The 22,656-nt window shown below is 53.2% G+C and overlaps 1 protein-coding gene across 1 annotated transcript in view; it reads right to left on the bottom strand.

Annotated features, from left to right (window-relative positions):
* Positions 1–7,215: 7,215 nt before the first annotated feature.
* The window catches only part of CACNA1A (calcium voltage-gated channel subunit alpha1 A), a 249,988-nt gene continuing 234,547 nt past the window's right edge, over positions 7,216–22,656 (bottom strand). The window contains exons 39-47 of the mRNA XM_061150133.1: positions 14,667–14,774; positions 14,450–14,550; positions 13,056–13,165; positions 12,811–12,949; positions 12,588–12,701; positions 11,278–11,313; positions 10,082–10,268; positions 9,511–9,761; positions 7,216–8,765 (exon numbers count right to left, since the gene is read on the bottom strand). Of these exons, the coding sequence (XP_061006116.1) occupies positions 8,052–8,765; positions 9,511–9,761; positions 10,082–10,268; positions 11,278–11,313; positions 12,588–12,701; positions 12,811–12,949; positions 13,056–13,165; positions 14,450–14,550; positions 14,667–14,774 (1,760 nt within the window). The 3' untranslated portion in view covers positions 7,216–8,051. The remainder of the gene's footprint in view (positions 8,766–9,510; positions 9,762–10,081; positions 10,269–11,277; positions 11,314–12,587; positions 12,702–12,810; positions 12,950–13,055; positions 13,166–14,449; positions 14,551–14,666; positions 14,775–22,656) is intronic.

The following is a 22,656-nucleotide window of genomic DNA, read 5'->3' as shown; positions in this document are numbered from 1 at the left end:
GATAGTGAGGGAACTATGACCTTGCTGGCTGGCCAGAGGATTGGAGACAATACTTCAGTGCAGTATTTGGAACCACCTTGAACTTTTGACCACCTGACATTCCAAAGACCTGCAGACTGTTCCTGTTAATTTGTAGTTTGCACCCCCAGCAGTCCTGGTGGGTGAGGAGGTGTCATCTAGGAGTGGTTTAGGATGTGTGTGTGCATGTTCAGTTGCTTCAGTCCTGTCTGACTCTTTGCAATTTCATGGCCTCTAGGCCTCCAGGCTCCTCTGTCCATGGGATTTTTCAGGCGCGAATACTGGAGTGGGTTGCCATTTCCTTCTCCAGGAGATCTTCCTGACCCAGCGATTGAACCAACATTTCCTGTGTCTCCGGCATTGCAGGTGGATCCTTTACCACTGAGCCACTGGGGAAGCCAGTTTAAGATGAGATAAGAGAAGAACCAGAAAAGGGGGCATAGCACGGAGGAGATGGGGGGTGGGTGTGTGCCAGGAGCAGCATGTCCTTACCTTCAGAGAGCAACAAGGCTGACTGGAGGGAACCCAGCTGCATTGGATTTAAGGTCTACCCTTTCCCCCTCCCATGTGAGCTCTGACAAAGTATCAAAACTTTCTGACTCTTAATTTTTGATCTGAAAATGCCTCCCGCATCTCCTCTTATCCAGCCCCTCCTCTCACGATGCTCCCCAGAGCCTCTCTGCTGGCCTCCCTCTCCCGTGTGCCCTTCTTCAGAAAGGTGGAGGCAGAAACTTAGAGGCTCCCAGGGCCTCCAGCTTCAACCAGCCTCCGCAGGCTTGGATGGTGGGCCTCCCTGAACCATCTGCTCTGTTCTGAGGAGCTGTTAGAAAGTTCTTTCCACAGAGCATCCGGGGATTTACTTGCCTGACGTCCGGCTGTCCTGCTTCTGACCTTGGAGCAGGCGGTAGGGGTGGTCTCACGCCCTCTTCTGGCTCCACCCACACGATCCCTGTGGCTGTTGCTCAGTCCCCAAGTTTTGTCTGACTCTTTGTGAATCCAGGGACTGCAGCATGCCAGGCTTCCCTGTCCCTCACTATCTCCCAGAGTTTGCTCAAACCCATGTTCGTGGTCTTCCCTGGTTGCTCAGTTGGTGAAGAGTCTGCCTGCAATGCAGGAGACCTGTGTTCAATCCCTGGGTCGGGAAGATCCCCTGGAGAACGAAATGGCAATCCACTCTAGTATTCTTGCCTGGAACATTCCATGGTCAGAGGAGCCTGGTGAGCTATAATCCGTGGGGTCACAAAGAGTTGGACATGACTAAGTGACTAACACACACACACATGTTCATTGAGTAGGTGATGCTATCTAACCATCCCATCCTCTGTTGCCCCCTTCTCTTGCCCTCCATCTTTCCCAGCATCAGGGTCTTTTCCAAAGAGTCAGTTCTTGACATCAGGTGGCCAAAGTATTGGAGCTTCAGCTTCAGCATCAGCCCTTCCAATGAATATTCAGGGTTGATTTCCTTTAGGATTGACTGGCTTGATCTCCTTGCTGTCCAAGGGACTCTCAAGAGTCTTCTCCAGCACCACAGTTCGAAAGCATCAATTCTTCCGCGCTCAGCCTTCTTTATGGTCCAACTCTCACATCCGTACCTAGCTACTGGAAACACCGTGGCTTTGACTGTAAGACCGGTTAGTTACACAGCAATCACGCGCTCGGCCATTCACCATCTGGCCTCTAGGTGGCGCTGCCTGTCTGGCGCGCCTGGGCCGGTACAGTCTCTGCAACCTTTCAGCTCAACCACCGCCCTCTGGGCACGGGAGCAACACCCAGGGCTTAAGAAGGCTGGACACTGAACCATGCTGAACAACACCCAGGCCTTGGTTTTGGGGAGGCACTGAGTCTTACTTGGTTGTCCACGGGATTGGTTATTATCATGTGGTCCTTGATAGGCCTGGGCGATCTGGAGATCAGAGAAAGCCCTTTTTGCATAATAAGGCATCTGGATGCCTTAAAAAACTGTTTCCTGATTACAAAAGTGAGTGTGTGTACTTGTGAAGTTATTTCAGTGCAACACCAAAGTCTACACCCCCATCCAGTGAGGGCCTTCCCCACCCTCTTCAGAGGTAAACATCACAGGTCCACGGCTAGCTGTATATATCTCCAGATTTTCTATTGAGCAAATGGAGTCTTGGAAGATACTGCCTGGATGGTGAAGTTTTTCTCCTGTTTAAGAGCTGGAGCCCGGTGGGTGAAAGTGGTGGGGAGTGGCTGGGTCTGGGTGGAACTGTGGGGGAGGAGGGGAGGAAGGCCCATCTCTGAGCAACTGGCAGGGTCCTAGGTCAGAGGGCTTAATGGGGAATTGCAGAAGGGCACAGGCCACCATTCTGGGCAGAGACCAGAGGTCCAATGAAAAGTGGATGTCATGTTTAGCAGATGGGACTGACATGGCAGATGGACAGCAGGGTGGAATGATGCTCGTTCTGTGTGCATCCCTTCTGCAGACTCTACTCCAGCCAGCAGAAACCCCCTCTGTTTTTTTTTTTCCTTAGACATACGTTTTTTAAAAAAATTATTCATTTTTGGCTGTGCTAGGTTGGCAGGTTTTTCTCTAGTTGCAGCGAGTGGTGGCCACTGTCTCTCTAGTTGTAGTGTGTGGGCTTCTCTTTGCGATGGCTTCGGGCTCTAGAGTGTGCTAGCTTCAGCAGTTGAGACTTCTGGGCTCTAGAGCACAGGCTCTGTAGTTGCGGCTCACGGGCTTAGTTGCTCCATGGCATGTGGGATCTTCCCGGACCAGGGACTTAAACAGTGACTCCAGCTTTGGCAAGTAGATTCTTTACCAATGAGTCACCTGGGAGATCCAGCCTCTACTTTTTAAAATTAATTTTTTGGAGTATTTACAATGTTGTGTTCATTTCTGCTGTATACAGCAAAGTGAATCAGTTATACATATACCCACTCTTCTCTAACTGCTATTCCCATATAGGTCGTTACAGAGTTTCCTGTGCTACGCTATAGATTTTTATTAGTTATCTATTGTAAACTAGATAGTACTGTATATGTCAACCCAATCTCAAAATTTACCCCTCTCCCTCTTTCCCCCTTTCCCTTTGTAAACCCAAAGTTTGTTTTCTTTTCTTTGTTTTCTGGCCATGCTGGGTGGCATGCAGGATCTTAGTTCCCTGACCAGGGATTGAATCCATGCCCCCTGCAGTGGAAGTGCAGAATCTTAACCACTGAACTACTGAGGAAATCGAATAAATTTGTTTTGTACATCTGTGACTCAATTTATGTTTTGTAAATAGATTCATTTGCACCATTTTTCTTTTTTTTTAAGACTCCGCATGTAAGCAATATCATGTATTTGTCTTTGACTTACTTCACTCAGGATGACAATCTCTGCTGCTGCTGCTGCTAAGTCGCTTCAGTCGTGTCCGACTCTGTGCGACCCCGTAGACGGCAGCCCACCAGGCTCCCCCATCGCTGGGATTCTCCAGGCAAGAACACTGGAGTGGCAATCTCTAGGTTGATTCAATTTCTGGTCAGGGAACTAGGACCCTGCATGCTGTATGGCATGGCCAAAAAAACAAAAAACAAAAAGCAGCTCTCCTGAGTGTATGTATATGCCTGATTCACTTTGCGGTACACTTGAAATTAACACAACATTGGAAATTAACACAGCATATGTTGTTGTTGTTCAATCGTCCACTCATGTCTGACTCTTTGCGACCCCATGGACGGCAGCATGCCAGGACTCTCTGCCCCTCACCGTCTCCTGAAGTTCGCCCAAGTTCATGTCCATTGCGTTGGTGATGCCATCCAGCCATCTCATCCTCATCCTCTGATGCCCTCTTCTCTTCCTGCCTTCAATCTTTCCCAGCATCAGGGACTTTTCCAATGAATCAACTGTTGTCATCAGATGACCAAAATACTGGGGTTTCAACTTAAGCATCAGTCCTTCCAATGAGTATTCAGGGTTGATTTCCTTTAAGTTTGACTGGTTTGATCTCCTTGCCGTCTGAGGGACTCTCAAGAGTCTTCTCCAGGATCATAGTTTGAAGGCATCAGTTCTTTGGCGCTCTGCCTTTTTTATGGTCCAGCTCTCACAACCATACATGACCAGTGGGAAGGCCATAGCCTTGACTATATAGACCTTTGTTGGCAGAGTAATGTCTCTGCATTTCAGCGCACTGTCGAGGTTTGTCATAGCTTTCCTGTCAAGAAGCAAACATCTTCTGATTTCGTGGCTACAGTCACCATCCGCAGTGATTTTAGAGTCCAAGAAGAGGAAATCTGTCATTACTTCCACTTTTTCCCTCTCTATTTGCCATGAAGTAATGAGACGGGATGCCATGATCTTAGTATTTTTAATATTGAGTTTTAAGCCAGCTCTTTCACTCTCCTCCTTCACCCTCATCAAGAGGTCTTCACTTCCTCTTTGCTTTCTGCCATTAGAGTGGTATCAACTACACTTAATAATAATAACAATAAAAAGCCCCTTTAGTTTCTTATTCCCCTGTTCTCTTCTTAGGTGCTATTATTACAGAGGGAGCTCAGCCCACCCTGCCATTAGTAGTCCTTTAGCCTCCTCTACCCGAGGTAACCTGAAGGCTTGGGGTCTGGAGCAAGTCCTTTTGGAACTCTCAGTTTTGATGCTATGGTAATAATGGCCTTAGTGAAAAATCACTTACCAGGGGCCAGGTACCCTTTGTTCTGAGAACAGCAGTTCTCAAAGGGGTTCAGAAACTTCGGGGCCGCTGAGACCCTTCCGGGGGGGGGGGGTCCATCAGACTGAACTGTTTTATTTTTTAAAATAAATATCTGACACTACTTTAAAATATTATTTTTAGCCTGTGGGATCTTAGTTCCTTGACCAGGGCTAGAAGCCAACCCCCCTGAGTTGGAAGTAGAGCCTCTTAACTGCTGGACCACCGGGGAAGTCCCTGAACTGTTTAAAAATATGTTTTCTTTGAACTATTTTTAATACTAACGTTAAGATGCCCTTTGCCTCTGTCACTTTTATTCTCTCACACGTGTATGGTGGAGTTTCCAGGGGAGATCTGCTGTTGCAACAGTGGGATGCAGAATCAGCTGTGAGAATCCAGCTGTCTTCTGTTCACTGGACATGGAAGAGCTGCAAAATTGGAAAACAATGTCTCTCTCTTTTTATGGAATATTTTTGTTTTGGAAAAGGTGGTTATTTTTCATTAAAAGTGTTATTTGTTACCATGAGTAGATGGATTGTGATTTAAAGACTAACAAAAAAAGTTTTTAAAATTAGCAGTTTTATTTTTTGTTTTAATTTACAAATGGTAAATATCAGTAGCTATAACCCATATAAACAGATGTATGTGTATATGTATATTTATTTATTTATTTTTCCCAATTATTTTTATTAGTTCCCTCAAGTATATTTTTTAAAGAATGGAAAGGGGTACTGAGACCAAAATGTTTGAAAACTGTGGATGTAGAAGAGTGGTCCAGTCCAGCCCTCTGCCTGTTTTTATAAATAAAGTTTTATTGGAACATAGGCACACCACATCTTTACATAAGGCTGCTTTCCTGGTGCAATGACAGAGCTGAAGAGTTGAGAGAGAGACCATCTGGGCTACAAAGCTGAAAATATTTACTCTTAGATCCTTTAAGAGAAAGTTTGCTGGACTGGTGTAGAATAATGCATTTAACCTTCATGAACAGCTCTATTACTGTTTCCCTTTTACAGATGGGAAAATAGAGGGACAGACAGGTTAAGTCATTTTCCTTAGGTCACACAGTCAGTGAGGCTGGAGCTGAACTAAGCCCCTCAGGGTCAAATGACTGACTCCAAAGTTGGGGTGTGGTAGATGTCTTTGGTTAGTGTCCCCCTTATTGGCCTCTGATTCCCCTTCATCTGGTACCCCATTATTCCTTGAAGACCATCTACCTCTCCTTCTCTGCACATTCTACGTGATTCTCTGAAGCCCCTTCTTGGGAGAACCAGGAGTTGCATCTTCAGACCAAAGGCCTTTCATGTCAACCTGAACAAGAGATGTGTGTGTGCTCAGTCACTACGTCGTTTCCGACTCTTTTGCGACCCCTTGGACTATAGCCCACCAGACTCCTCTGTCTATGGGATTTTCTAGGCAAGAATACTGGTGTGGGTTGCCATTTCCTCCTCCAGGGGATATTTCTGACCCAGGGATTGAACCTGCATCTCCTACCTTGCCAGGTGGATTCTTTACTACTCAACTACCTGGGAAGCCCCTGAACAACAGATATAACTGGCCTTTTGCTCACCTAAATCAACACAGCTCTCTGACCTCCTGATCTTATTAACAATGTTTTTTTGGCTGTCGACCATATTCACAGAAGCATTCACAGAACAGGCAGGGAGGTAAGATCCTGGGGATGGAAGGTCCTCTACCACCTTCACCAGGCGGCCAATTTCTAGAAGCCTGGAGTGGGAGGCTGCCAGCAGGTGCGCTGTGGGCTGCAGGACAGACCTACTGGATGGGGCTGAGGGTGGAGGGAGGACAGGCTACCAGTCCCTTCTTAAGAACCCCACCCCCGCCTCTGATATGCTGCCCTCACCTTGAACTCGCCATGACCCTCTTATGCTACCTACAGGCTGCTCTGAACCTTGACCTCTAAGTTCTAGGACTCTCCAATGGCTGCGGGAATTCAGGGGCATCTCAGGCAAGTCTATGAAATGGGATACAGCTTGGGGTGGAGCCCTTTAGAAGCAACTTCTTGGGTGCCGGTGCGGTGAGTGGGGTGGGAGTGCCAGAGGCCTCGGGTGGGGCTCACCTCCCACTGGACTTGGGGGTCCTGAGCTAGACCTCCAGGTACCTCCTGCAGGGTGTTTCCAATAGGAATTTTGCTAATATTTGAGGCCTCACACATTTTCCTTGGGGTCTCACTGGCCAGATCATGCAGGAATACTATCCAGTAGACTGTGGAGCCGTGGGGAGGTGGGGTGGGGGTGGTCTGAGGGTGGAGGCATGGGGTGATGGTGGTGGGGCTCTACTGCCCTGCTGTCCCCCATCCAGGACAACCAGGTAAAGACCCAGCCAGTGTCTCTGGCTTTAACTTTACTGCAAAGAGTCCTGGTTGAAGAGCTACGGCTTTCTCATCCTTAACCACTTTCCAAGTGCCTCCTACCAAGGTCCCTACAAAGAGACCTGGGGAGTACTTTGCAGAAGCTATAAAGACCACTCCAATACAGAAGCCCTTTGATTCAACTTTTTTTTATTTTTTTTTTTCTTTTTGAATGTCATGCAATAATTCACAGTCCCAAGCCCACAGTTTTCAAACAAGGTAGGAAAAAGGAAAAAAGAAGCAAAGGAAATCGGTGGTGGTGTTTTTTTTTCTTTTTTCTTTTGTTATTTCAAGCAGGACCAAATGTCAGAAAAAAATGCTTCTTTTCTCAATCATTAATTTTTTTGTCCTTTTTAAAATTGTTTATTTTTTTTTAAATTGATTTCTGCAGGCAGTAATAGTAGGGTTTGGTATAACCAGCAAGCACTCCTGTGTGTGTCTGAGAACGTGTGTGGGGTATGAGTGTGTCTGGTGGAGGTCTGTGTGGGACGCTGGGTTTCCTCTTGGCTTCCGGCTTCTAGCCACACACACGGGCCACCAGCACGCGTTCACCAGGGAAAGGAAAGATTTCAATTGAGATGATAAAACTCATCAATAGAAGCAATTTTTTTTCTCCCCGTTTTTCTTTTAAAAATGTTTTTTTTTTTTTTTTGAAATTTCCATTTTCCCCAAGGTTCTCCAAAAATGGCTGAGTTAATTCGAATCCCTTGGCTGTGTGGTTTGTCTGCCCCCGAGGGCCCCCCGCCGTCGTCGTGGGGGATCGGGGCTGGGTGGGGGGCGCCGTTGCTGCCCGGGAGGGTCTTTCCGGGACACCCTGGTGTGTCCCGGCCCTGGGGACTCCCTCCAGAGTCCGGGGTCGTCCGGCTGGTCCTCTCCTGGGCCCTCCCGGGCCTCCCCGCCCCCGTGTGCTGGGCAGGTGGCAGCGAGGTGGCCCCGCGGCCGGTGCGGCTCCTCCCCGAGGGGGGCGTGCGCGTGGGGTGCGTGGGGGGGCCGGGCGGGCGCCACCTCGCCCGGGCTTAGCACCAGTCATCGTCGTCGGTCTCGCTGTAGGCTTCGTGCAGGCCTTTCCGGGAGCCCGGCCCGCGGGGCCTGGCCAGTCCGTGGGCCGGGTAGTAGCCGTTCGGGAGTCGCCGGCCGTGCCTGGAAGGCGAGGCGCACGCCGGGCCCGCGGCCCGGGGAGTCCTGGGCGAGCACGCGTGGCGCGCGGGGGGCGGCGCGTCGTAGGCGGCGGCCCGGGGCTCCTCCTCCTCCCCGCCGCCGCCGCCCGGGCCGTCGGGCTCGTCGTAGTCGGAGCCCCGGTAGTAACCATGGTGGTGCCGGGGGCCCGGGGGGCCCTCGGCCGCGTGCGCGCCGGACGCCGGCCATCGCGCCCCGCCGTGGCGACACGGCGCCCGGGGGGACTCGCTCCGGGCCGGGCCCGGGACCCGCCGCTCCATCGCGGGCGAGCGGCTGCTGCCGTGGCTTCCCGTGGGCGGCCGCTCCCCGGCCAGGGGCTCGGCCACGGGGCCCGGGTACCTCCGCGGGCCGCTGGGGGCCGTTCGGCCCGGCCGCGCCGCGGGCTGCTGCTGCTGCTGCTGGGGACCCGAGCCGCCGGCCTTACGGATCACCGGGGAATAGGACACGTGCGGCCGGGGAGTGGAGGGGGTCTGGGGGAGCTGGCGGCGTCCCCGCCGCGGAGTGCTGGTACCAGATGTTGAGGGGGCTGGGCTTCCACTTACGGAACTACTGCCCTACACGAAAATTGAAACAAAGGAAATCAAAAAAAAAGATACAACAAAATCAACCAGAAGGAGACGGGAGGAGACACAGAGGACGGGAGGGTGGGGAGCGAAGGAAAATCCGGAGGACCGGGGAGGAGGAGGGTGGGAGGGACACACAGGACGTTCAAATGGAAAAAAAGGAAAAAAGCAACAGCCACAGGTGGGAGGACGGGGAGGAGGGGGGAAGGAGGAGGAGGAGTGAGAGAGACAAGGAGGGTGGGGGGAAGTCGAAAACCAACACAACAAAGTGAAAAGAGAAATGAGAAATGGAGTTTTGTAAGTTTCGGGGTTTAAAAATAGCAGAAGTTTCAAAAGTTACTCACAGGCGTCCAGAGGACAGAAATCATAATTGAAACAAAAAACGGAAGCCGGGTTAAAGGAAAGCAAAAGGCAGAAGGTAGCCAGGGTGGGCGGGAGTCGTAAAGACCACTGCTGGCCCGAAACTCAAACGTGATCCACAACCAAAGAGGAAGCAGCTGCGGGCGGCGGGGAGCGGGGTGGCAGGTGGGCAGGGGGACTGGGGTGCAGAGTGGGGAGCCAGAGGGGCAGGGGGCAGTGCCCACCCCTGCCCGGGCCCAACCCCCTGGCTTCGGGAGCCCCGTGGTGGGCAGGTCAGAGATCACAGCGGGAGTCGGGAACCCCGCCCAGAGGGGCTGTGGGGCTGTGGCCCCCCCATCCTCTCCCGGTCTGGCCACAGTGCCTCTGCCACACCCACCTGCCTGTGGGCCATGTGCTCTCGGCCCTCACTGGGTGAGCGGGACCAGCGCTGGTCTCGGGCCCGGGTCCGGCCGTGGTCAGGCCGCTCCTGGGCGTAGCGCTCCTTTTCGGGGGGCGGGGGGTGATGGTGGTGATGGTGGTGGTGGTGTTGCCGATGCTTCCGGTCCTTGGGCCGGCCCCGCTCCTGGTCTCTTTCCTTTGATGGCAGGTCCCCAGACTGGGTGGTCATGCTCAGGTCTGTCCCCAAGCCTGGGGCCGCATGGGGTCAGAGAAGACAGAGGCTGTGAGGAGAGGGTGGCATGGGACGTGCACGCGGGCGGCTTCCAAGCGGGACTGTGGGCCCAGTGGGCACCTTCCCTTGGGCCCAGGATGGCCTGGTGGGTGTGTGTGGGGGGAGCTCGCCAGCAGGTTGTCAGCAGCAGCTGGCACATCTCGGTCCCCCGTGGTCCTGTCCAGGCCTTTCTGTCTTTTCTTATTCAGTCTTCCCCCTGCTCCGCCTTCTCCCCCTAGCTCCCCTGCTCTGCCCCCTTACATAGCCTCCCGTCCCTGGGCCCTGCGGGGCGGCCCACCTGTGTCCACATCCGTGTATCGGCCCAAGGAGCGCTCGGAGGTGCGGTGGCCGCGGTCTCTGCGCCTCTGGTGGTGCCGCTGGTTCTCCTCGGGCGGCACCCTCTCCAGGGAGTAGTCGTCCAGGCGCCGGGCCTTGGGGCCCAGCACGGAGGCCGAGCGCTTCATGGGGCTGGTGTCTGAGATGGTCTGGGGTGGAGGGGAACAGGCCGGTGGGCCGGGGTCAGTGGCTGGGATGCCGCAGTCCTGGTCTGCCCCATCCGCCATCAGTGATGGGTCTGTGACCGTCCGGGGGTGGGGTCTGGTCGGGGGAGCCTCCAGGACTCCTCTCTCCCCTCCCCAGCTCCTCCTGGCTTCCGCCAGGAGGCCCCGTCCTCTCCACCTCCTGCTGGGACAGGCAGGCCGGCTGAAGGGCAGAGCTTCTCCATCCGGAGTACAAACCTGGGAGCCCTGGGCCCTGGGCAGCCGGGCCTGCTCTCCAAAGCGGGTGAGGAGCCTCAGCCCCTCCTTGCTGTCAGGCCTATCAGCCCAGGGCCAGGCACCCAGCACACAGTCCTCCTTGGCCAACTGGGACCGGACTTTCCTGCCCACCTGAGTCCAGCTTCTATGGGAAGCCTTTGAGGGGCTGGCCTGGCATTTGAGACCCCCCGGGGGGACCTGCTCTCCTCGTCCTTGGCCTGCAGCCTGGGGGCCTGTGTGTTTGCTGCACCCTTGGGTGGAACTGGGTTCCCTGCGGCTGGGGGAGGAGAGAAGGAAGACAGAGCAGACTTGCCCTGGGCCTGGCCCAGTGGCACTACCTGGGACTGGACTTTTAAGGGACACGGGGCTGTGGGACCTGAGGTTCATGGGTGGTGTCACGGGAAAGAGCCCCCAAGAAGGAGTGAGCCAGGCAGGGCTGCAGGTCAGGCTTCTTGGAACGATGGACGCCCGCCCACCAGGCTTGGGGGGCTCTGAAGAGAGGGTGGGAGGCCGGGGGGTGGGGAGGCAGGGCGGGGTCACCCCTCCAGGGCACACGTGGGCCACACAGAGAACACAACACATGAGGATGGGGCTCCACGGGGTGGGGGGCAGGGGGTGCGGTCTGCAAAGAAAGGGTGGGGTCCGAGGACCGGGAGAGATGACAGGACTCCCACGAGGGGGGGTGGGCGGGAAGAGGGGGCCGGAGCCCAGCTGGGCGGCGGGCGGGCGCGGTACATACACTGAGGTTATTCCCACGTGGCCGGCCCCTTCTCCTCTGTCACAGCCCCACGGGATGGTGCACACAGAAAAAACAGAAAGAAGGAAATAAATATAAAAGCCGAGAGGGAGAGGGGGAGGTGTGTGGGAGATGGAGGAGAATGCCAGGGGCGGGGAGAGAGAAGAACCTGAGGTGGGAAGGGAAGGGGGAGGCAGAGAGAGGTTAGCGGCCCGGTGCGAGGGCGACCCCAGGCCCGGCTGGTCTTCCTCCCCTGGGGACGGAGCACACAGGTGGCAAAGGCACGAGACGACAGATGGGGCGACGTGGCCGCAGGCGCCTGGCCCTGGACTCTGCCTCATGCAATGTGCCCCAGCCCTGGCTCCGCTGACACTCAAAGCTTCGGGGGCGGGGGTGGGGTGGCCGTCAGCTGGCTTGTGCCCCCCTCCTCCTGGGGCCCAGAAGCTCAGTCCTGGTGGGGCTCTGGGGGGGCCCCTCGGGATGGGACTGGACAGTCACATGCAGGCTGGGTGCCTCCCACCCGAGTTCCCAGCAGCCCGAGGCCACGCCCCTGGGCGACCCTGGCCCCGGCCAGGCACAGCACAGCCCCGCCGCTCCCCGTGCAAATGCCACGGCACAGCACACGGGCAGCCTGCCACAGTCAGACATGCCGCCCTGCCTCTCAGGTTGGGTGGGCAGCCCAGCCATGCTTCTGGCCCCTCTGTCCTGGTGGGCCGGGGGCAGTGGGATCCCGCTCCCCGCCAAAAACCAAGCCCTGCAGCTGGGTAAAGCAGCCACACACAGACACGCGTCAGGCACACACACCTGCTTCTCCCCAGCGGCTCTCACAGAGACCAGACAGAGGGACGACCCCCAGGCCCCACCCCAGACATGCTACCAGGTCCCGGGACCTGCCAAGTTCCCCAGAGCATGTACGATGTATGAGAACACCCATCCCTGTGTGCATGCGCCTGTGTGCGCATGCGTGCGTGCGTGCATGTATATTCTTCATTGCAGCTCTCACCGGGGCCTGACACATCCCCTCCCATCCTCCCTCCACATCCGCCAGCCTCAGCATCCCCAAACGGAGCAGAGACAAACCACGTGGCGGTGGCCACGGTGCCCTACCCCAGAGGAACCTCGTCCTCTCCCAGTCCTCCATCAGGGAGAAACTAAGAGGCTCGGGGCCTCTGGGGGTTCCAGAGGTGTGGACCCTGCCTGCTGCAGCCGGGAGTGCAGGAGTCCCACCCAGCCCTGGGTCCCTGGGCTGCACAGGGAAGCCGGGACTCCAGCGGCCAAGTCCAGTCCCCAGGGTGGTGGGTGAAAGCTCTCACCTGGTTCTCGGCGGGCAGGCGGGGCATGGAGGCGGCCCGGGCCTGGCCTTCCATGGGGAGGTAGTGCTCACTGTCGGAGTAGCCGTCTCTGCCCATCTCTCGCATCTCCACAGACTGCGGGGCAGATGGCGAGGCCGGGTGAGCCCCGGGGCCGCCTGGCCGGGGGACCCCGGGGTGGAGGGTTGGCCGGGGAGCCAAGGGGGCGGTGGGGCCATGGAGGTACCTGAGAGTTGGGCTGGCTATTGGGCACATCGGTGGGGGGGCCCCGCTCCGGGCTCCACGTGCCCGTCTTCTGGAACATCTCCTGGGCCCGCTGGGTCACCCAGGACGGGCTCTCTTTCATGCCACTTTCGTGAGCCACCCTGTGTGGGGCACAGGGACCAGGGTGACGGTGGGTGCTCTGCTGGCTTTTGCACCTGGCACCCAGCACCCCCATTCCCCTGCCTTCTGGCCAAGAGGGACACTCACAAGCCTCCTCCTGGGTCCAGCTGGGTGGAGGGGAGGGCGTTCTGGCCAGGCCCCCCCTCCTGTGTTGGAGATGGGGGCTCCATGCGCTGGAACATGAGAGGTGTCCGGTTCTGGGGAGGCAGAGAGCAGCATGTGTACATAAGGTGGCCAGGGGGTGGGGGGAGCGGGGACAGAGGGAAGAGGGTGTCCCAGGCTGAGGCTTTGGTTTCAAGACTGCAGTGGGGAGGCTACGGAGGGTATGCTTAGCCCACCCCTGGGGTGAAATCCTAGAAGCCATTCTTGAAACCCACCCCCACCTTAAGACACACACACACATTCAAGTCTGATCCATCAGTGAGTCCTCTAGACTCTTCCAAGTCCATCCATAACCAGGTCACTTCTCACCGCTCCATGACCCCCATCCTGGCTTTCATGTTTTGGCCAGGACCACTGCCTCCTCCCAGGTTCCCAGCTCCAGCCCTTACCCTCCATAGCACCAGTGAACACCTGCAAGAGATGGCTTCCCACCTCTCCTGAGGCACCCTTGTGGCTCCCACTTCACGCTGAGCAAAAGTCAAAGGCCCACAAATCCTGAAAAGTCTGTCCTGTCACCTCCCCACTCTCGTCTCCTTCCCCTGCCCCTCTTGCACAATCTGTTCTGCCATATTGACTTCCCTGCTATTTCTCAAACTCAAACTCATGGTCCTGCCTCAGGGCCTTTGCATTGGCCGTTCCCTCTGCCTCAAACACTCTGCCCCTAGGTATCTGCTTGGCTCTCTCTGCTCTTCCTTCAAGTCTTTCCTCTGATGTCACTTCCTCAGCAATGCCTCCCAAATTACCCCTTTCAAATCACATTCCCTTGCCCACCCCCCCGTTTTTTCTCATGACACTTTTTTCTGCAGTGCTATATAATTTCATCATCTATCATTGCTAGCCTTCTGCCAACTGGAAACTCTGCTCTGCAGGGATTCTGGTCTGTTTTGCTCACAGACGCATACCCAGAGCTGAGAAAGGTGCCTGGCACACCATAGGTGTCCAATAATTAAAAAAAAAAAAAAAGTTTATTCGTTCTGCTTATTGGCTTATTTGGCTGCACTGGGTCTTAGTTGCAGTACGTGGGATCCAGTTTCCTGAGCAGGGATAGAACCTGGGCCCCTTGCATTGGGAGCATGGAACCCTAGCCACTGGGCCACCAGGGAAGTCCCCACACAGTAAGTATTGGTGGAGCAGATGAGTTACTCCAGGTTATGTCTCCTTGGCATTGCCCTCCTTCTTCAGTGACCTGTCCAGAAGCCTGACGTCATCCCACTGTTCTGATTGGTCCTCACAGTGACAAGGGACACACTGTATCCCAGCCTGGGTGGCCCCAGAGTGATGGACGTCGGAAGCGGCGGCGGTCAGGGCTGGAGCCATACCTGCTCCTCGCGCATGGCCTGCAGCTTCTTGGCCTTGCTCTGCCGGTAATACTCCATGATCATCATGGCCGCGTAGATCTTCCCCACCGTCAGGTCCGTGGCTGGGGGCACAGGATGAGCTCACCATGGGTGAGGGCCCCTGTATGCACCAGCCCCGCTGTCCCGAGGCCTCCTCTTTCCTCCCCCCTCTCTGTCCCAGGCTGGGCCTGGCTCTTACACTTGTGGGGGGTGACCAGCAGGTCCAGCGTCTTCTGGGACAGATTGGGCCAGATGGCCATCATCTCCTTCCGCAACTCGGCATCCATTTGCTGTTTGTCAGCTCCGCCTGCGTGTGGGAACAGAGAGGCATCAGCTGGCCTCTGGGGAAGCTGCAAAGCCATAGGTTCCTGCTGACCCAGGCTCTGGGGTCCTGGTCCCCAGCAGGGCTGGGGCCTTTGAAAGACTGTGTGGGAGACAGTCCAGCATCCAGAGGGACTGACCTGGTTCCTACTTACCAGCTGTGTGACATGGGTGTTAGTCTACGATGCTGTGCTTCAGTCTGCCCATCTTTGAAATGGGGAAGATGGCAATAGTACCTGCCTCAATGAGTTGTCTGAAGATCAAAGTAGTTGATGTGCAGCATTAGAACTACGTCTGCTGTAGGGAGCCTGGGGTAAGCCCCAGGGAATAGTCCCGATAGAGGAGGTTTGTCCCTCAACCAAATCCCCCTCCTATGAATGCTGACCTTGGAACTAGCTGACCCCTGGCCCCTTACCCCAGCCATCATGATTCTTTGTCCCCCCCTGCCTGAGTGCACGGGAGTGTAGCCCTTCCTGCCCTCCCTGGGATGGGCTGGGGCCATGAGATGAGTTCTTGCCAATGAGGTGTGAGCAGAGTGAGGTGCCACTTTGGGCATTTAATGGCCAGTGCAGAACCCTCCTGAGTTCTCATTCCCTCTGTCACAGCAACTGGTAACACTGGGGACAGTGGTTGCCTATTCGGGCCTGGTCCCTAAGTGACTAATGAACAGCAGATCCTGCTGAGCCTGGAAGAAGTGCCCACATAATGCAAGTGGGAAGTGAATCTTTGTTGGTTCAAGACCTGTTTGTTGTGGCGGCATATTCTCCTTCATCCTGACTGATACATCAGCCTGGACCCTGTTTCAACTCTTGTTTCACAGCCCCCAACACGAGGCACAGGGGTGCTGTCCTAACGCTTACCAGCAGTTAGGGACATTGATGCTAGAGAACGGGTCTGAGGGCTTTCTGCTGGGCCAGATACTCACCCTGTGGTTGCTGGATTATGGGAGGAGGTCCAGGAGATCTGGGGGAAGGGCAGGGGCCGGCTATCAGCCAGCTGAGTATTGCAGCGTTTTAACAACCACCCATGGGGGCCTGCTGGCTGAGTAGCTGCCCCACCCAGGCAGCCCCAAGAACCCCCTCTGCCTCCACTCCCTGTCCACCCCTGGTCGCCCGCCTGCCTTCATGGCCCCTCCTTCTCCCACTGCCTTTTCCGGATCCAGCCTAGGACTGTCTTTGGACTGTCTAGGACTCCTGTGCAGTTTCTCCTCAGCAGATGTGGGTCAAAGCACAGACATCTGCCAGGCACTCCATGCCTTCACTCATCTTCCCTTGTGTGACTCCAGAGACAGGTTGAGAAAAATTCTTTCAGAAGGGTCTTTTGTCAAGTCAAGCACAGATCCTGTTCCACAGTGAGGATTTGGAGGCAGCAGGGAGCTGAACGGCCCGTGTAGCGGCCTCTGCACAAGTCCTCCCACACCCACCAGAGGGCGCTCGTGAACACCTGCGGGCAGTCGCCTCGGCCCAAGGTCCACCTCGCGTAGCCCTCCCAGAGCCACCAGAGGGCGCCCATGAACACCTGCATCAGTCACGTGTCTCCCGCGCTCAGAGCCCTTCAAGGCTCTCCCCTCACCCAGGGTGGTCTCCCTAAGTCCACAAGACCCTGCACCATCTGCCCTCACCTCTTCTACTTCCCCCTTTGCTCACTCTGTTCCAGCCACACCAACCTCCTCAATACTCCGCAACGACGCCAAGCATTGTCCTGCCTCAAGGTCTTCGCATAGGCTGTTTCCTCTGCCGGGATGGTCCTCTCTACAGGTATCGGTGTGGTTCCCTCCCTCATCCGCTTCAGGTCCCTGCCCAAATCCTTTATCAAAGAGTTCTTCTAGCTGCCGCCCAACCTAAAACAGCCCCCCTCTTCTATGCCTTTTTCCGGCTTTATTTCTCCACTGTGTAGCTCACCACTTCACTTCTGGTGTCTGCAGGGTCTAAAGGTGCAGAGATCACTGGGGCCAAGCTGTGTGGGGGTGGGGCTGATGGGTGGGACTGGACTCAGGTTGGGGGAGACCCTTCAAATAATCATCTGTTTTGTAGCTAGCCTTTCAACACCCTTGACACCAACCTGTGACAGTTTTTCTTTCCTCTAGGAAAGCAGTTGGAATGAATAGCTACATCTCCCATCCACTGTAGCTAAGTGAGGTGCCTGGGGCCTCTTTGGCTCCTTTACAGAGACATGGGAAGGGAAAGAAGAGAATGTGACATTCCTGTGAAAAGTCACTTTTGCCCAACAGCTTACATATTTCCTGTCTTGGGTGGAGAAAAGGAAGCCACTTATTGTTATGGACTGAATTGCGTCCTCCCAGAATTCACACTGAAGCTCGAATGCCCAATGTAATGGCATTTGGAGATGGGCCCTTCAAGGAAGTGACTAAAGTTATGTGAGGTTATAAGGGTGGTCCCTAAGAGAGACAGACAGCAGGGGTGCATATGCACAGAGGAAAAGGCCATTGAGGACACAGCAAGAACGCGGCCGTTTGCAAGCCGAGAGGCCTCTCAGGAGAATCCTAACCTGCCGACACCTTGATCTTGGACGTCCAGTCTCTAGAACTGTGAGAAAGTAAGTTTCTGTTGTTTATGTACTGTCTCCGGTATTTTGTTATGGAAGCCTGAGCTGGCTAGGATACCTGTTCTTGGCGAATGGTTTAGGTAGGGTCAAGGTTTCTCATGCTGTCAGCGCTGTCAGACACTTGAGGCTGGGTCATTCTTGCTTGTGGGGCAGTTCTGTGCATTGCAGGATTTCATGCATCCTTGGTCTCTACCCATAGTTACCAGTAGCACTCCCTGACCCTAGTCCTGACAACCAAGCCTGTCCCCAGACATTGCCGGGTGTCCCCCGGCAGACACAACGCCTCCGGCTGAGAATCACCACCTTAGACTCCTTTTGCTTTACAGAGAAATCTCTCATTCGGCATTGTTGTTCACATTTAAATGCAGTAGATACCCTGCCTAAGAATCTTTAAGTTGAGAACTTTCAAAGATGTGAACGTGCGTTCCATCCATGTCAGGCCAGGCATGAGTTAAATCGCAGCGTCCCTCCGTGTCCTACTGCTGACGATCCTTCAGCTCTACCATCTCCCACCTCATCTCCCTCCTCCGGTCAGTAACTCTTCTTGCCTGTTCACTCAACTCCAGCCCCTGCGTTCCAGCTGTTATGCTATACTCTGTACTTTTCAAGGTACTATGCTGTAAGATTGAAAATGTTTTCTTTCCTGTTTGTTTTTATATATTATTTGTGTGAAAAGTATTATAAACCTATTACAGTGCAGTACTGTGTAGGCGATTATGTTCAGTTGGTACCTAGGCTAGTCTTTTGGACTTAGGAACATACTGGACTTATGAATGCTCTTGGAACAGAACTCATTCATATGTAGGGGACCTACTATGAAGGGAAAATCCTTAGGGGATTTCCAGGTGGCTCTCTCTTGGGGTCATGGGATCCACTCAAGCCTGAATCCCAGGTTTACTCCTCCTCCAGGTAGAGTTGTTAATACTGGGGTTCCCAGGGCTTCCCTGGTGGCTCAGACGGTAAAGAATCCTCCTGCAATGCAGGAGACTTGGGTTCCATCCCTGGGTCGGGAAGATCCCCTGGAGAAGGAAATGGCAACCCACTCCAGTATTCTTGTCTGGAGAATTCTATGGACTGGGGAGCCTCACAGGCTACAGTCCATGGGGTTTCAAAGAGTCGGACATGACTAAGCGATTGACACTTTCACTTTCAAAGACAGAAGGTACCCCTGTATTTGGGAGTCAGTCCCCCAGAAACCAGTTGTGTCCCAGCGTCTTCCCCTCCCCTATATTACTCTGCACACCTCTGGTGAGCCTTCTCTGTTGCAGGGTCTGTCTCATACATGTGACAACATTCAACAGCTTCTTTTGGGACGCCTCTGATGGTCCAGTGGTCAAGACTCCATGCTCCCAAAGCAGGGGGCTTGGGTTCAATCCCTGGCTGGGGAACTAAGATCCCATATGTCACATGGCCAATAAATAAATAAATAAAATAAAACATAAAAAAAAAAAAAAAGCCTCCCTGGCATGCCAGGTACCATGAGGGCCAGCCCACTTCGAGTTTCAACAACCAAAACTGTCCTCAGCCTTCCCTGGGGTGGACTGCTGGCACCCAGATAGGAAGAAAGTTTCCTCTCTGTATGGTATTGAAGGCAATGGGCGAAGGAGGTGGTAAAATAAGATGGGAGCTCCTGCTGCCATCTCTGTGTTAATTTGGTCTGTTAGAACTGACAACAATTTCTATTAGTTCATCAAAAGCTTCCACTTCTGCCATATGCTCCTTAATATGAAAAGTTGTAAAGAGTGAACAAAACGTCATTTTTCAGGCTAAAAAAAATCAAAACCAAAACTGTCTTCGGACATTGTCATGATCTCTGGAGGCAGGATCATGCCTGGTTGAGAACCCCTGACCAGGATCCCCAGCCCCCCACCCTGCCCTTCCTTTCCTTTCCGTAACATTTCTGGCCTTTGAACACGTTACATATTCTACTTGTTTATAGTGGCCTATTTGTTTGTTGCCTGTCTCCCCACAGCCCCATGAGGGCTGGAGGTTCATCTGTCCTCCCCTGGCACATCCCACTTGCTGAGGACAGGGCTGGACACACAGCATGTGCTCAATGGAGCTCTCCTCCAGTGAGCTGGTAGTAACACAGGCAGGTCAGATTAATGGTGAGCAGGGCCCTGTGGGACTCCCAGGCATGAAGGCCTTTTCCCTCCCCCTTGTCTTCTAGGCAAGACTCCAGCCTCCATGACCTTTCCTGAATTCCAGAAGGTGGATCCCAACAGTTGCTAATGAAGGGAGCAGCAGCCAGGAAACCACCTGAGGCAAGATTAAAGGGGCTGGAGAAATTCATCAAGAATAGGAGAGGGCTCCCCTTGCAGCTAAGTTGGTAAAGAATCTGCCTGCAATGCAGGAGACCTGGGTTTGGAAGATCTCCTGGAGAAGGAAATGGCAACCCGCTCCAGTATTCCTGCCTGGAGAATCCCATGGACAGAGGAGCCTGGCGGGCTACAGTCCATGGGGTCGCAAGAGTCAGACATGACTTAGCGTCTAAACCACCACCGCCAGCACTTGAGACCCTGCACACACTCTAATGTGGTCAGCAATCCCACCCTTTCAAAACTTTGCAGAAATGTTGTTCAGTTGCTAGGCCGTGTCCAACTCTTTGCGACCCCATGAACTGCAGCACGCTAGGCTTTCCTGTCTTTCCCTGTCTCCCAGAGTTGGCTTAAATTCATGTCCATTGAGTTGGTCATGCCATCTAACTATCTCATCCTTTGTCACCCCCTTCTTCTCCTGCCCTCAATATTTCCAAGCATCAGAGTCTTTTCCAATGAGTTGGCTCTTCTCATCAGGTGGCCAAAGTATTGGAGCTTCAGCATCAGTCCTTCCAATGAATATTTAGGGTTGATTTCCTTTAGGATTGACTGGTTTGCTCTCCTAGCAGTCCAAGGGACTCTCAAGAGTCTTCTCCAGCTCCACAATTCGAAACATCAGTTCTTTGGCACTCAGCCTTCTCTATGGTCCAGCTCTCACATCCATATGTGACTACTGGAAAAACCATAGCTTTGACTAGATAGACCTTTGTTGGCAAAGTGACATCTCTGCTTTTTAATACACTGTCTATGTTTATCATAGCTTTTCTTCCAAGGAGCAAGCATCTTTTTAACTTCGTGGCTGCAGTTGCCATCCACAGGTAATTTATCCTAGCAATGTGATTTATGGTGGGGGTCTTGAGCCACGTGGTAGCAGCGTGACCTCTAGAGGGGCTAGAGGCTGAGCAACTGAGGTCAGCCAGGCTTACATGACTAATTCTCAATAAATATGCTAGACTCAAAGTTCAGGTGGGCTTGGGTGGTTGACAATACTTCATACATGTTGGCACACATCATTGCTGGGAGATGTAAGCACGGTGCGTGTGACTCCATTGGGAGGGAGTGGAAGCTCCCTCTTGGTCTCGTCCAGACCCTCTCCAGGTGCCTTTTGCCTTTGCAGATTTTAATCTGTATCCTTTTGCTGTAATAAACCACAACTATGAGTAAAACAATTCTTCTCAGTTCTGAGTTCTATCAAATCACTGAATCCTGCCTTTTTCTTATTTTGAACCTTCGTTTTGGGCTATCCTGGGACCCCTGAACACAGGTTGTTCAGAGGAAAACAGCAACTGGGATACAAAGGTATTATGTAGGGGCTTCCCAGATGGTGCTAGTGGTAAAGAACTTGCTTGCTCATGCAGGAGACATAACAGATGCAGGTTTGATCCCTGGGTAAGGAAGATCCCCTGGAGGAGGGAACAGCAACCCACTCAAGTATTCTTGCTTGGAGAATCCCATGGACAGAGGAGCCTGGCGGGTTACAGTCCGTAGGGTTGCAGAGTCGGACACAACTGAAGTGACTTTGCATGCATGCATGTACCAAGAGTGGGTGCACTGTTAGACCCATTTTACAGGTGTGGGAATGGTAGCAGGCAGAATTCTAAAGCTTACCCTTCTCTCCCAGCAAGATTCTGCTTATTCAATCAAATGATAGTCTAGGGACTGCTATAAAAGGACTTTGCAAATGTAATTAAAGTCCCAAGTCAGTTGACTATAAGCTTCAGAGCTGATCTAGGTGGATCTGACCTAATCAGGTGAGCCCTCTAAAAGCAGAGCATTCGGAAGCAGTTACGGAATGAGAACGACGCCCCTTTTCCCTAGGCAACATAATTCTCCTAAAAGAAAAGGGGGGAATGAGAGAGTCACTTCCTAGGCAGCTTGATAAGAAGTCTAGGGGTCCCCAAGGAGAGAGAGGTCTGGGATATTCAAGGAGGAAGAAAGGACAAACTTTGAAACTTTTTTTCCTCTACATTCCTTAGGATTATATAACAATAATGTATCCTGCCTGAGGACAGTCTTTGGATTAAACCCTCTGGCTAATTCTGTTATCTTAAAATGTAAATTATGGGAGTAGGTCTGGTCTTTACAAGGATGTATCCTGCCTGAGGACAATCTTTGGATTAATCTATGTGAGCCTACTTCTGCTGACTCCAGAAATCCTGAGTCTGCCATTTGATCCTCAAGACAATGCCTTCCTGTCCTGGGCTCACCCCTATGCTGTATTCCACAATCAGTCTAACTGCTGGGTCTGTGGACCACTCCCTTCTTCATCCGTGAAAGGCGTCCCATGGTGGACATCTCCACTTCAAGGAAAGGACTTTCTCCAAGTCTGCAAATACCTTCAACAATCACATGTGATGCCTCTTCTTAAACTGATGACATCTAACAACCTTAAGATGGACTGATGTAACTATGGACATAATGTGACTTTTCATTTTGATTTTAACTTGGTTTAATGACTATTTTGCCTTACATCTATAACTGTATAATGGGGTTTTCTAACCGCCTAAAAGCTTTTAATTTACAAATAGTTGTCTGAGCTCCTATGAGTGCCACAGCCTCCTCCAACTATTACTTGGAGCCCCTGGATCAGACATCCTCACTATGAGGATTAGGAGAATATGTTGCCTCACCAATTTAGGGACAACACCCCTTGTCAGCTTGAAGCAGTTCCCTAGGCAACAGAATTCTCCTAAAAGAAAAGGGGGGAATGAGAGAGTCATTTCCTAGATAAGAAGTCTAGGGGTCCCCAAGGGGAGAGAGGTCTGGGATATTCAAGGAGGAAGAAAGGACAAACTTTCTTACTTTTTTTTCCTCTACATTCCTTAGGATTATATAACAATAATGTATCCTGCCTGAGGACAGTCTTTGGATTAAACCCTCTGGCTAATTCTGTTATCTTAAAACATCAATTTTGGGAGTAGGTCTGGTCTTTACAAGGATGTATCCTGCCTGAGGACAATCTTTGGATTAAACCTTCTGGCCAAC

The sequence above is a fragment of the Dama dama genome, chromosome 9 (genome assembly GCF_033118175.1).
Source record: "Dama dama isolate Ldn47 chromosome 9, ASM3311817v1, whole genome shotgun sequence".
In the NCBI taxonomy this organism is placed as follows: domain Eukaryota; kingdom Metazoa; phylum Chordata; class Mammalia; order Artiodactyla; family Cervidae; genus Dama; species Dama dama.
The sequence above is the reverse complement of the archived record's forward strand: the minus strand, read 5'-3'. Positions and strand labels throughout refer to the sequence as shown.